The sequence below is a fragment of the Scyliorhinus canicula genome, chromosome 12 (assembly GCF_902713615.1).
Source record: "Scyliorhinus canicula chromosome 12, sScyCan1.1, whole genome shotgun sequence".
Taxonomy (NCBI): domain Eukaryota; kingdom Metazoa; phylum Chordata; class Chondrichthyes; order Carcharhiniformes; family Scyliorhinidae; genus Scyliorhinus; species Scyliorhinus canicula.
In genome coordinates, this window is record NC_052157.1 from 50,515,925 (window position 1) to 50,529,116 (window position 13,192).

At 46.5% G+C, this 13,192-nt stretch overlaps 1 protein-coding gene across 6 annotated transcripts in view; it reads right to left on the reverse strand.

Annotated features, from left to right (window-relative positions):
- The window catches only part of lins1 (lines homolog 1), a 61,796-nt gene that overhangs the window by 36,112 nt on the left and 12,492 nt on the right, over positions 1-13,192 (reverse strand). Inside the window, exons 1-2 of one of the 6 annotated variants that reach the window (XM_038813899.1) lie at positions 6,602-6,684; positions 3,506-3,947 (exon numbers count right to left, since the gene is read on the reverse strand). In XM_038813899.1, coding sequence (XP_038669827.1) covers positions 3,506-3,907 — 402 coding nt within the window. In that variant the 5' untranslated portion in view covers positions 3,908-3,947; positions 6,602-6,684. The other 5 variants (XM_038813903.1, XM_038813900.1, XM_038813904.1 and 2 more) reach the window with 5 other exon arrangements.

Consider the following 13,192-nt stretch of genomic DNA (forward strand, 5'->3'; position numbering starts at 1 on the left):
AGGTTCTGGAGAAACTGAAAGGTCTGAAAGCGGAAAAGTCACCTGGACCGGATGGACTACAGCCCAGAGTCCTAAAAGAGATAGCTGAGGAAATTGTGGAGGCATTGGTGATGATCTTTCAGGACTCACTGGAGGCAGGAAGGGTCCCAGAGGACTGGAAACTGGCTAATGTAACACCACTGTTTAAGAAGGGAGGGAAGCAGCAGACAGGAAATTATAGGCCGGTTAGCCTGACTTTGCTCATTGCTAAGCTTTTAGAGTCTGTTATTAAAGATGAGATCGCAAAGCACTTGGAAACGCATGGTTAAATAGGATTGAGTCAGCAGGGTTTGTCAAAGGGAGGTTGTGTCTGACAAATCTGTTCGAGTTCTTTGAGAAGGTACCAAGCAAGTTAGACAAAGGAGAATCAGTGGACACAATTTATTTCGATTTCCAGAAGGCTTTTGACAAGGTGCCGCATAGGAGACTGTTAAATAAGTTAAGAGCTTGTGGTGTCAGGGTAAGACCCTGACATGGATAGAGGCTTGGCTGACTGGCAGAAGGCAGAGAGTGGGGATAAAGGGGTCTGTCTCAGGATGGCAGCCGGTGACTAGTGGTGTGCCTCAGGCATCTGTGCTGGGACCACCAACTTTTCACAATATACATTAATGATGTGGAAGAAGGAACTGAAGGCACTCTTGCTAAGTTGGCAGATGATACAAAGATCTGTAGAGGGACAGGTAGTACTGAGGAAACAAGGGGGCTGCAGAAGGATTTGGACAAGCTAGGAGAGTGGGCAATGAAGTGGCAAATGAAATACAATGTGGAAAAGTGTGAGGTTATGCACTTTTGAAGGAGGAATTTAGGGATAGACTTTTTTCTAAATGGGGGAATTGCTTAGGCAATCAAAAGCACAAAGGGACTTGAGAATCGTTGTTCACGATTCTCTTAAGGTTAACGTGCAGGTTCAGTCGGCAGTTAAGAAGGCAAATGCAATGTTAGCATTCATGTCAAGAGGGCGAGAATAAAAGACCAGGGATGTACTTCTGAGGCTGTATAAGGCTCTGGTCAGACCCCATTTGGAGTATTGAGAGCAGTTTTGGGCCCCGTGTCCAAGGAAGGATGTGCTGGCCTTGGAAAGGGTCCAGAGGAGGTTCACAAAATGATCCTTGGAATGAAGAACTTGTCGTATGAGGAACGTTTGAGGACTCTGGGTCTGTACTCGGAGTTTAGAAGGATGAGGGGGGATTTTATTGAAACTTACAGGACACTGCGAGGCCTGGATAGAGTGGACGTGGAGAGGATGTTTCCGTGTGATGATGTTTCCACTTGTGTTAAAGACCAGAATTAAGGGTCATAAATATAAATAGTCATTAATAAACCCAATTCAGGATTCAGGAGAAACTTCTTGACTCAGAATGGTGAGCATATGGAGCTCTTTACCACAGGACGTTGAGGCAAAAACAGATGTATTTAAGGAGATGCTAGATAAACAATAAAGAACATAGAACATAGAACGATACAGCGCAGTACAGGCCCTTCGGCCCACGATGTTGCACCGACATGGGAAGTCAAACACTAAAGGCCATCTAACCTACACTATGCCATTATCATCCATATGCTTATCCAATAAGCTTTTAAATGCCCTCAATGTTGGCGAGTTCACTACTGTTGCAGGTAGGGCATTCCACGGCCTCACCACTCTGCGTAAAAAACCCACCTCTGACCTATATCTATTACCCCTCAATTTACGGCTATGTCCCCTCGTGCTAGCCACCTCCATCCGCGGGAGAAGGCTCTCGCTGTCCACCCTATCTAACCCTCTGATCATTTTGTATGCCTCTATTAAGTCACCTCTTAACCTTCTTCTCTCTAACGAAAACAACCTCAAGTCCATCAGCCTTTCCTCATAAGATTTTCCCTCCATACCAGGCAACATCCTGGTAAATCTCCTCTGTACCCGTTCCAAAGCTTCCACGTCCTTCCTATAATGAGGCAACCAGAACTGTACGCAATACTCCAAATGCGGCCGTACCAGAGTTTTGTACAGCTGCAACATGACCTCATGGCTCCGGAACTCAATCCCTCTACCAATAAAGGCCAACACACCATAGGCCTTCTTCACAACCCTATCAACCTGGGTGGCAACTTTCAGGGATCTATGTACATGGACACCGAGATCCCTCTGCTCATCCACACTGCCAAGAATTTTACCATTAGCCAAATATTCCGCATTCCTGTTTTTCTTTCCAAAGTGAATCACCTCACACTTCTCTACATTGAACTCCATTTGCCACCTCTCAGCCCAGCTCTGCAGCTTATCTATGTCCCTCTGTAACCTGCAACATCCTTCCGCACTGTCTACAACTCCACCGACTTTAGTGTCGTCTGCAAATTTACTCACCCAACCTTCTGTGCCCTCCTCTAGGTCATTTATAAAAATGACAAACAGCAACGGCCCCAGAACAGATCCTTGTGGTACGCCACTCGTAACTGAACTCCATTCTGAACATTTGCCATCAACCACCACCCTCTGTGGGAATAAGATTGTCCTGGTAGGGTAAAGTGGGAGAAGGCTTGTGCAGAGCATAAAATTGGCATGGATTAGTTCAGCTGAATGTGCCAAGATCTCGGACCAGGCCACAACTTGTCTTAGGATACTGGACAAGAATCCTAAACAGTTTTTCTGAAATTGTAAAACTGTTAGAAAAGAATACTTCACCCCAGGAGTGATGACTCTGACCAATAGCTATCTTTTATGTTGAAACAAATTTTAATTTAAACACAGAATTAACTACATTAACCTCATTGAAAATAGCTTTACAATTATCAATTAAAAAGTTCTTAAATACAAGGAAAGACGTAAACTTACTATCTTTACCTGCTACTAATTTCAATTGAGAAACCCAATGCAGTTAAAATGCCACTTATAAATAAAGTTAACAAAACAGATTACTTGTTTAGTTGTGTAGACTAGAGGATGTTTGGAGAGATCCTTTCAGGAGCCGAACCAGTGCACTTTTCCTCAACCTAGCAGTAGTTTGCCAAACTGCTGATCAATTTAAAATTCTTCGGTCTTGTCAGATTCTCATCCTATGGCAAAACTACACAGGCCTGGCTCCTCCCATCAAATACATCATCTGTTTCCGACTAAGATGTCACACGATCTGCTTAGATCCAACGAAATACAATCCCTCAGATGTTATCTACTCTCCGGAAATCTCAAGCAACAATAACAAGATCCCATTAGCCTTCTGCATGTAACAAAGTAAATGGTTAGAGTCATGACCTCACCTTTTATGACTTCTTAATTACAACTTTAACACACACGGTCTGGATATCTTAACCTAGGTTCTTTGGTAATATTACTGCAACAAACATATACCTTAACCCAGGCTTTTAAAAATCTTGCTGTAACAGATTTAAAATAATTTAATAATAAGATATAATAATTTCCACATTCATCACAAATGTCCTATTTGTGTCATAAAACATAAGAGTGATCAGAATAATCAGTCACACTCACCAGTTTGGATAAAATGTCCATGTCTTCTAACAAAACTCTTATAGCGTTCAGGTATGATTGTCTGACATCTTTATTCAATACTTCAGAATGTACTTTAGAACTCATCATCTGAATCAGGGATATCTGTATCAACAGGATTTCATTCTGACTGCATTTTGTGCTGGAGTTCCTATCACGTGACATGCCGTGACTACCCATAGACAATGTGCTCCCCACATCGAAATGAAAAACTTGGTTACTTGGTTCGGTAAATTCATTGGTTCCTAGGGAAATGTTTGAGTCTTCAATGCACATATCAGGAGAAAGGAATGTTGCCAGTTCCTGGCTGTCCTTGCTTGGCCTCCCTCCCGCCAACAACTCCTTGTAGAATTGATGAAGACATGGCAAGTATTTCCCCATCATTCTGTATCATTGGATGACCATCCCCCAAGTTGAATATTGGCTGGAACGTGGAAAAGAGAAAACGGTGTAATTACGGAAAGCAAAACATTCAACTGGGAAAGTGACTGAAGTTGCACTATCAGTGCTTGGACTTGTTATTTCTGATTTACATTGAAAAGCCTGGATATTCAAATATGAAAGCTTCTCAGACAGGGAGAGTAGAGGCAGGAAAATACAGCAAAATAGTGATATCTGGATTGAGATCCTTCATGCAGTACAGCGGAAAGACCATAAGACATAGGAGCAGAATTAGGCCACTTGGCTAATCGAGTCTGCTCCGCCATTGAATCATGGCTGATATTTTTTCATCCCCATTCTCCTGCCTTCTCCCCATAACCCCTGGTCCCCTTATTAATCAAGAACGTATCTATCTATCTCTGTCTTAAAGACACTCAGAGAATTGGCCTCCACAGCCTGCTGCGGTAAAGAGTTCCACAGATTCACCACCCTCTGGCTGAAGAAATTCCTCCTCTACTCTGTTTATAAGGATCGTCCCTTTAGTCTGAGATGGTGTCCTCTGGTTCTAGTTTTTCCTACAAGTGGACACATTCTCTCTATGTCCACTATATCCAGGCCTCGCAGTATCTTGTAAGTTTCAATAGGATCCCCTCTCATCCTTCTAAACTCCAACGAGTACAGACATAGAGTCCTCAAACGTTCCTCATATGACAAGTTCTTCATTCCAGGGATCATTCTTGCAAACCTCCTCGGGACCCTTTCCAAGGCCAGCATACTCTTCCTTAGATATGGGGGCCAAAACTGCTCACCCAAATGGGGTCTGACCAGAGCCTTATACAGCCTCAGACGTACATCCCTGGTCTTGCATTCTAGCCCTCTTGACATGAGTGCTAACATTGCATTGCTTTCTTAACTGCCGATTGAACCTGCACATTAACCTGAAGAGAACCGTGAACAAGAACTCGCAAGTCCCTTTGTGCTTCTGCTTTCCGAAGCATTTTCCCCATTTAGAAAATAGACTATGCCTAAATTCCTCCTTCCAAAGTGCATAACCTCACATTTTTCCACATTGTATTTCATTTGCCACTTTGTTGCCCACTCTCCAAGCTTTTCCAAGTCCTTCTGCAGCCCCCTTGCTCCCTCAATACTACCTGTCCCTCTACAGGTCTTTGTATCATCTGCCAATTTAGCAAGAGTGCCTTCAGTTCCTTCTTCCACATCATTAATGTATATTGTAAAAAGTTGGTGGTCCCAGCACAGATGCCTGAGGCACACCACTAGTCACCGGCTGCCATCCTGAGACAGACCCCTTTATCCCCACTCTCTGCCTTCTGCCAGTCAGCCAATCCTCTATCCATGCCAGGATCTTACCCTGACACCACGAGATCTTAACTTATTTAACAGTCTCCTATGCGGCACCTTGTCAAAGGCCTTCTGGAAATCTAAATAAATTGTGTCCACTGGTTCTCCTTTGTCTAACTTGCTTGGTACCTCCTCAAAGAACTCGAACAGATTTGTCAGACACGACTTCCCTTTGACAAAGTCGTGCTGACTCAGTCCTATTTTACCATGCGCTTCCAAGTGCTTTGCAATCTCATCTTTAATAACAGACTCTAAATTCTTACCAATAAAAGAGGCAAATAAAATTTAGCACTGCCAAATGTGTTGTTCATTCATTGAAACATATACATGATGAGAATTCAATGAATGGAATATAATTACCACAGGGAGATTGCGAAAGGAATCAGACAGTGTCAACAGACTCATGATTTTCAGTGCCTGTATAATGTGGTGAGGTAATACAAATGTCGGAGCAGATAAAACACGAACGTGAACAATAGAAGTCATAGTCATAGAATGTACAGTGCAGGACATTTGGCCTGCAACGGAGCACCCTAGTTAAGCCCACAGCTCCACCCTATCCCCATAACCCCACCTAACCGTTTTGGACACTAAGGGAATCATGGCCAATCCACCTAACCTGCACATCTTTGGACTGTGCGAGGAAACCAGAGGATCCGGAGGAAACCCACGCAAACACGTGGGGAAAGTGCAAACTCCACACAGACAGTGACCCAAGCCAAGAATCGAACCTGGGACCCTGGAGCTGTGAAGCAAGAGTGCTAACCACTGTGCTCCCGTGCTGCCCATGTGTCAGGGGGTTGTTTAGGTACTAGTCAGAGAATCATTGTACGATGGGCAATTCTGATCACTCAGTCCGGAGAAATATAGGGTGGCACGGTGGAAGCACTGCTACCTCACAGCACGAGTGGATTGTCCCTCGTGTCCAAAGGATTAGGTGGGATTACGGAGACAGGGTGGGGGAAGGGGGTACACTTCCGGAGGGTCAGTACGGACTCAATGGGGCCGAAAGGCTTCCTTCTGCACTGTACGGATTCTTTTTAAAAACAGTGCAGGAAACATCCCAACCGTAAAAGAGCTGACATTTAAGGAAAGATTAAACAAATTCCAGTACATGGATATAAAATATTAAATAGTTTAAAATTAACTCAGCTGGCTGCAAAACATGCATGTGGGGGGTGGGTTTTATTCAGGGGATTTCCTGCCTTGATGCTCATTAATCAACATGAGGATGAAAGGGGTGAGTAAGAGAGGCACCCAGTAGAGAGGAACCCGCCCGGGCTCGGGCCGATCTGCCCCCCGCCAGCCGCGGCGCCGGGCCTCGACGTCACCAACCTGAGCAGCCTCAAACCGACCATCACTCCGCGCAGGCGCACAGCATCTCCAGAGGACAGACAAGGGCTGGAGGGAGGGGCCAAGAAAGAAGGGGGGGACCAGAGTGGAAGGGGTGGAGCCAGGAAGGAAGGGGCGGGACCAGAGTGGGAGGGGTGGGGCCAGTAAGGAAGGGGCGGGACCTGTGGGATGGGAGGGGCCAGGAAGGAAAGGCGAGACCAGAGTGGAACTAGGAGGTGGGGAGTGGGTGTGGGTTAGGATTGGTTTGATGTACAAGATTAAAATCAGGTTTGGAGAGGGGGAAGTGCGTGTAGAATTTCGGAAAATATAACTTGCATTTCTCCCCAGGTGCGGGGGGTCACCCTGCCAGCAAAGATGCTGGTTAACAGAAGTGAAATGGGTGAGAAAGCCACTGTGAGGGAGAGGGGGTTGTTTTCTTTGTTGGGATAATGAGCCTAGGATGGTTGGGTTTTCTTTGGGATGGAGCAGGTGGGGGAGGGCAATAGGTATGATGTCTGGCGGTGGGGCGACGGGTTCAAGTCAGTAAGGGGTAGAAGGGGAAAACACAGAACATAGAATAGTGCAGGAGGCCATTCGACCCATCGAGTCTGCACTGACCCACTTCAGCCCTCACTTCCACTCTATCCCCGTAACCCAATAACCCCTCCTGAACGTTTTGGTCACTAAGGGCAATTTATCATGGGCAATCCACCTAACCTGCATGGACTGTGGGATGAAACCGGAGCACCCGGAGGAAACCCACGCAGACAGGGGGAGAACGTGCAGACTCCGCACAGACAGTGACCCAGCGGGTAATCGAACCTGGGACCCTGGTGCTGTGAAGCCACAGTGCTATCCACTTGTGCTACCGTGCAACCCCGTGGGAGGTTGGGGGAAGTGGGGCTGCTGACGGTGAAGGTCTCTTAGTGGGGCCATCTTGAGTGGGCCTGGATTCTGGGTGAGGCCCTGTTGAATTCACTTATGCCTAGGGTATGGCTGATCAGGGTGGGGGGCCTGGAGGCCCCTGACCAGACTGGCACATGGAACGTAAGGATATTGAATGGGCAAATAAATTATCTTGAGTGTTCGCCCATTTAAACATGCCCATCGTGAACACAGCCCAGATCATCACACGAACCTGCCTACCATCCATTGACTCCATCTACAATTTCCGCTGCCTGGGGAAAGTGGGCAGCATAATCAAGGACCCTTCCCACCCGGCTTACTCGCTCTCCAAACTTCTTCCATCGGGCAGGAGATACAAAGCACGAATAGACTCAAAAACAGCTTCTTCCCCGCTGTTACCAGACTCCTAAACGACCTTCTTATGGACGGACCTGATTAATACTATACACCCGTATGCTTCACCCGATGCTGGTGTCTATGTATTTACATTGTGTACCTTGTGTTACCCTATTTATTTTATTTTATTTTTTGTTTTCATGTACTTAATGATCTGTTGAGCTGCTCGCAGAAAAATACTTTTCACTGTACCTCGGTACACATGACAGTAAACAAATCCAATCCAAGAGCTTGAAGGCGGATGTGGTTTTCTTACAGGAGACACACCTGAGGATTAGGGATCAAACGAGATTGAGGAAAGGATGGGTGGGCCAAGTGTTCCATTCTAGTTTTGATGCGAAGACAAGAGGAACCGCGTGCTTATCAATAAGAGGGTGCTCTTTTTGATGGGTAACATAGTGGTGGATCCGGGGGGCAGATAAGGGATAGTGAGCGGGAGGTTGGAGGGAGGTTTTTGTGAATATGAACACATTGAATTGGGAAGATATGGAGTTTATCAAGAGGGTGCTGGCGGCGGTCCCAGGTCTGGATTTTTATCAGTTGATTATGGGGGAGGGAATTTAATTGGGGGCTTGATCCCAGACTGGGCAGGTTGTGCCTCAAATCCCTTATCGACGAAGGAGCTGCTCAGATTCATGGAGCAGATGGGGGTTGTGGATCCATGGAGATTTAGACACCCGAGGGAGAAGGAGTTCTCTTCTCACATGTGCATCAGGTTTACTTCCGCATTGACTTTTTCATAGTGGGTAAGGCATTGTCCCCCTCCCCGGGTGGTAGAGTCGGAATACTCGGCAATTGTTATATCCGACCACACTCCGCACGATGTGGATTTGTGTTCATAGAGGAGATGTGCCCAGCGACCCCCGTGGAAGTTGGATGTGGCATCGTCGGCAGATAAGAACAAAGAACAAAGACAATTACAGCACAGGAACAGGCTCTTCGGCCCTCCCAGCCTGCGCCGATCCAGATCCTTTATCTAAACCTGTTGCCTATTTTCCAAGGTCTACTTCTCTCTGTTCCCCACCCGTTCATATATCTGTCCAGATGCATCTTAAATGATGCTATCGTACCCGCCTCTACCACCTCCGCTGCCAAAGCATTCCAGGCACCCACCACCCTCTGCATAAAAAACTTTCCACGCACATCTCCCTTAAACTTTTCCCCGCTCACCTTGAAATCGTGACCCCTTGTAATTGACACCCCCACTCTTGGAAAAAGCTTGTTGCTATCCACCCTGTCCATACCTCTCATAATTTTGTAGACCTCAATCAGGTCTCCCCTCAACCTCTGTCTTTCCAATGAACACAATCCTAATCTACTCAACCTTTCTTCATAGCTAGCACCCTCCATACCAGGCAACATCCTGGTGAACCTCCTCTGCACCCTCTCTAAAGCATCCACATCCTTCTGGTAATGTGGCGACCAGAACTGCACGCAGTATTCCAAATGTGGCCTAACCAAAGTCCTATACAACTGTAACATGACCTGCCGACTCTTGTACTCAATACCCCGTCCGATGAAGCCAAGCATGCTGTATGCCTTCTTGACCACTCTATCGACCTGCGTTGCCACCTTCAGGGTACAATGGACCTGAACTCCCAGATCTCTCTGTACATCAATTTTCCCCAGGACTCTTCCATTGACCATATAGTCTGCTCTTGAGTTAGATATTCCAAAAAGGCATCACCTCGCATTTGCCTGGATTGAACTCCATCTGCCATTTCTCTGCCCAACTCTCCAATCTATCATATTTTGCTGTATTCTCTGACAGTCCTCCTCGCTATCTGCAACTCCCGCAATCTTAGTATCATCTGCAAACTTGCTCATCAGACCACTCATACCTTCGTCCAGATCATTTATGTATATCACAAACAACAGTGGTCCGAGCACAGATCCCTGTGGAACACCACTTGTCACCTTTCTCCATTTTGAGACACTCCCTTCCACCACTACTCTCTGTCTCCTGTTGCCCAGCCAGTTCTTTATCCATCCATAAGGGGGCGTGTGATAGGATAGCTGCTTCTGTAGGGATGTACGTGGAGTTTAATAAGAGTGAGAAGGTCTTGCCTTCCACCTTCTTGGAGGCATTAGAGAAGGTGATTAGAGGGGAGCTAACCTCAATTCAGGCACACAGAGATAAGGCGGGAAGGGTGGAGAGACAGAGGTTGGGAGAGGCTATTTTGGCAGTGGACCAGAAATCCTCGGCTACCCCGAATGAGGACGTGTTGACGGAACAGAAGAAGCTCCAGATGGAGTTCAAATTGGTATTGATGGGGAAAGTGGTTGGCCAGCTGTGTTGTGTACGAGGGTGTTCTATGAGCATGAGAAGGGCAGTATGTTATGGCTCACCAGTTGAGACACAGATGGCCTCTAGGGAGTGCAAATTCTGGACTCTGGGGGCAGAGTGGTTTCTGATCCTGGAAGGGAAAATAGGGTGTTTTGAGACCTTTTACTGGGGTTTTACAGGTCGGAGCCCCTGGAAGGGTCTCTGAGATGGTAAAATTCTTGGATGGTTTGGACTTCCCGGTGGTAGAGAAGGAAACAGTGCAGGGGCTGGAGGAAATTATGAGGTGCATTGGCTCAATGCAGTCTGCGCAGGCTCTCGGCCTGGATGGGGTTTCCTGCTGTCTCAGGCTTCCTGAGAGTACAGGATGCAATTGATTGCACACGTTTCGGATAGGGAGCTCCATGACAACAACTTCTGATGTTCATAAACAGGAAAAGATTCCACTGCATCAACACTCAATTGGTGTGATCATCATTTGTGCCAGGTACCCTGGGAGCTGAAATGACTTGTATAGCCTGATACTCTCCCAGGTGCCTCACATATTCCCAGGGCCTCCACAAATACAGGGACGGCTCCTTGGGTATAAGAGGTACCCACCTACTCAATCGATGGCTCATGACACCAGAACTTCGCCCTCTGAGTCACTCAGAGGAGAGATACAATGTGCCGGATAAGCAACATGATCCAGCATCGAGCAGGCCATTGGCATCACAAAGATGATTTTCTGATACTTGGACCGCTCAGGCGGGTCTCTGCAGTACTATCCACAGAGGGTGTTCCACACCATTGTGGTCTGCTCTGCCTTTCACATCCTGGCGATTCAAAGGGGGAATCCCTTTCCAGAGGGAGACATGGTGAAAAGCTGAGAGCTCCTGGGATGATTAGGAGATGAGGGTTAGCACTGTTGCTTTACAACGCCAGGGTCCCAGGTTTGATTCCCAGCTTAGGTCACTGTCTGCGGAGTCTGCACATTCTCCCCGTGTCTGCGTGAGTTTCCTCCCACAAGTCCCAAAAGACGTGCTTGATAGGTGAATTGAACATTCTGAGTTCTCCCTCAATGTACCCGAACAGGCACCAGAGTGTGGTGATTAGGAGATTTTCACTGACTTCATTGTAGTATTTTGTTTTTTTTGTTTATAAATTTAGAGTACCCAATTCATTTTCTCCACACCAACATGGGGAGAATGTGCAAACTCCACACGGACAGTGACCCAGAGCCGGGATCGAACCTGGGATCTTGGTGCCGTGAGGCAGCAGGGCTAACCACTCTGCCACAGAGCTGCCCACTACTCAATTTGTTCTTGAGGGTAAATGGTTTCATTTCCTCGAAAACTGGCTCATTGAACCACCCTATAAGTATTTTGACTCTCACTTTGAACACCATATGGAGAAGCATTGACGTCAATACCAGTTCTTCAGCTGGGTCGAAGTGTACTAATAGGTTTGAGGAATGCACCAATTTCTTCATGATATGAATGACATGGGTAGAAAACGGGAGGTGGTCCCTTGAATGCAACAGGAATTTAGGGAGTAGCAGATTAAAAAGCAGGATATATAGGGTTGTAATCTCTGGATTATTTCAAATGCCCCATGATACTGTGTCTAGCGATAGGAAGATGGGTCAGGTGAATGCATGCCGAAAGGGATGGTGTAGGAGGGAGGGCTTTAGAATTTTGGATCATTGGACAGATTCTGGGCTAGGTGTGTAGCCACCTGGGGTGGCCACGTCCCGATTTCAAAATGGACACTTGCAAAGAGTAAAGGGAAAATTGGACAGTGCTAAAGAGACAAGCAGGTGCAAGGTTTGCCTATGGATTGGAACTTGCAGCTCCCAGACAAAACCGATACTACAAGCTATTAGCATATTAATAAACTATCTCCGGGGACAAAAGAGAAACATTTAAGCAATCGGTACCAGGGCAGACTCCCCGGCGCCAGTGGAGACTAAAACAAAGGCAGGCCAACGGTCACCTAGGACCCGCCCAATGATCAAGCAACGACCCCTTTATTGGAGAGAATCAATACAAATGATTAGGACATGGTCCAATTAATTGGGGCCAAGTTCAGGGCCCGCCCAAAAGAGCACAAAGCACCTTTGGGATATAAAGAGGAGTCCCAAAAGACAGATCGCTCTCTTCTTCTTCACCTTCATCTTGGCCTTGGCTCTCAGCGACGAGAGACCTGCCAAGCAAGTCTAAGGTCAACGCATGCTACGAGATAGGCGCTCCTAGCTACTATTCTATACCAGTTCGATGCCAGCAGCCTCAAAATCGGACAACGGCCATTGTTCCTCTGGCTGAGTGGGCACCCGAAGCTAAGTTTAGGCTTTTAGTAGTAGTTGTAGTTTAGTGAGTAGAGTTTGTGCATGAGTAATAATTGACTGTGTGTGCAAATAAATGTGCAATGATTTCAAACTTACTAAGTGGTGAATCGAGTCTCTGATCAGTATTCGGTTCTGAACCTTGTGGCGGTATCGAAAAGATACCTGGCGACTCTTGAGCAAACGTAATTAAAACAGAGAAAATTAAGGAGGGCATAACGAGCAACAGGTGGAACCTGCACAAGCTGGACAATTTGCATCTGAAGCTAAATGGGTCCAGTTGCTGGGTGGTTTGCTTGTGCTGTTGGGGAGGTTTCAAACTAATTTGTTGGGGACGTTTTAAACTAATTTGGAACAGTGTATGTGTACAGTTGGGCACGAGGTTCAATCAAATATGGACGAAAACTAGATCAGTCCAGCAGGTAGAGAAGACATGGGCAGGATAAGGCACATGGGAGGATTGGAAGGCTAAATTGTATCTATTTTAATACAAGGAGCCTTTCTGGTAAGGCCGATGAATTTAGGGAATTGATCAGCACGTGGATTTATGATATTGTTGCAATCACTGAGGCATGGTTGAAAGAAGGGCAGGTCTTGCAACTCAACATTCCAGGTTAAAAAGTTTCAGATATGATGGGGGGAGGTAAGAGAGGTTGGAGCATTGCATTATTGATAAAAAGAGACC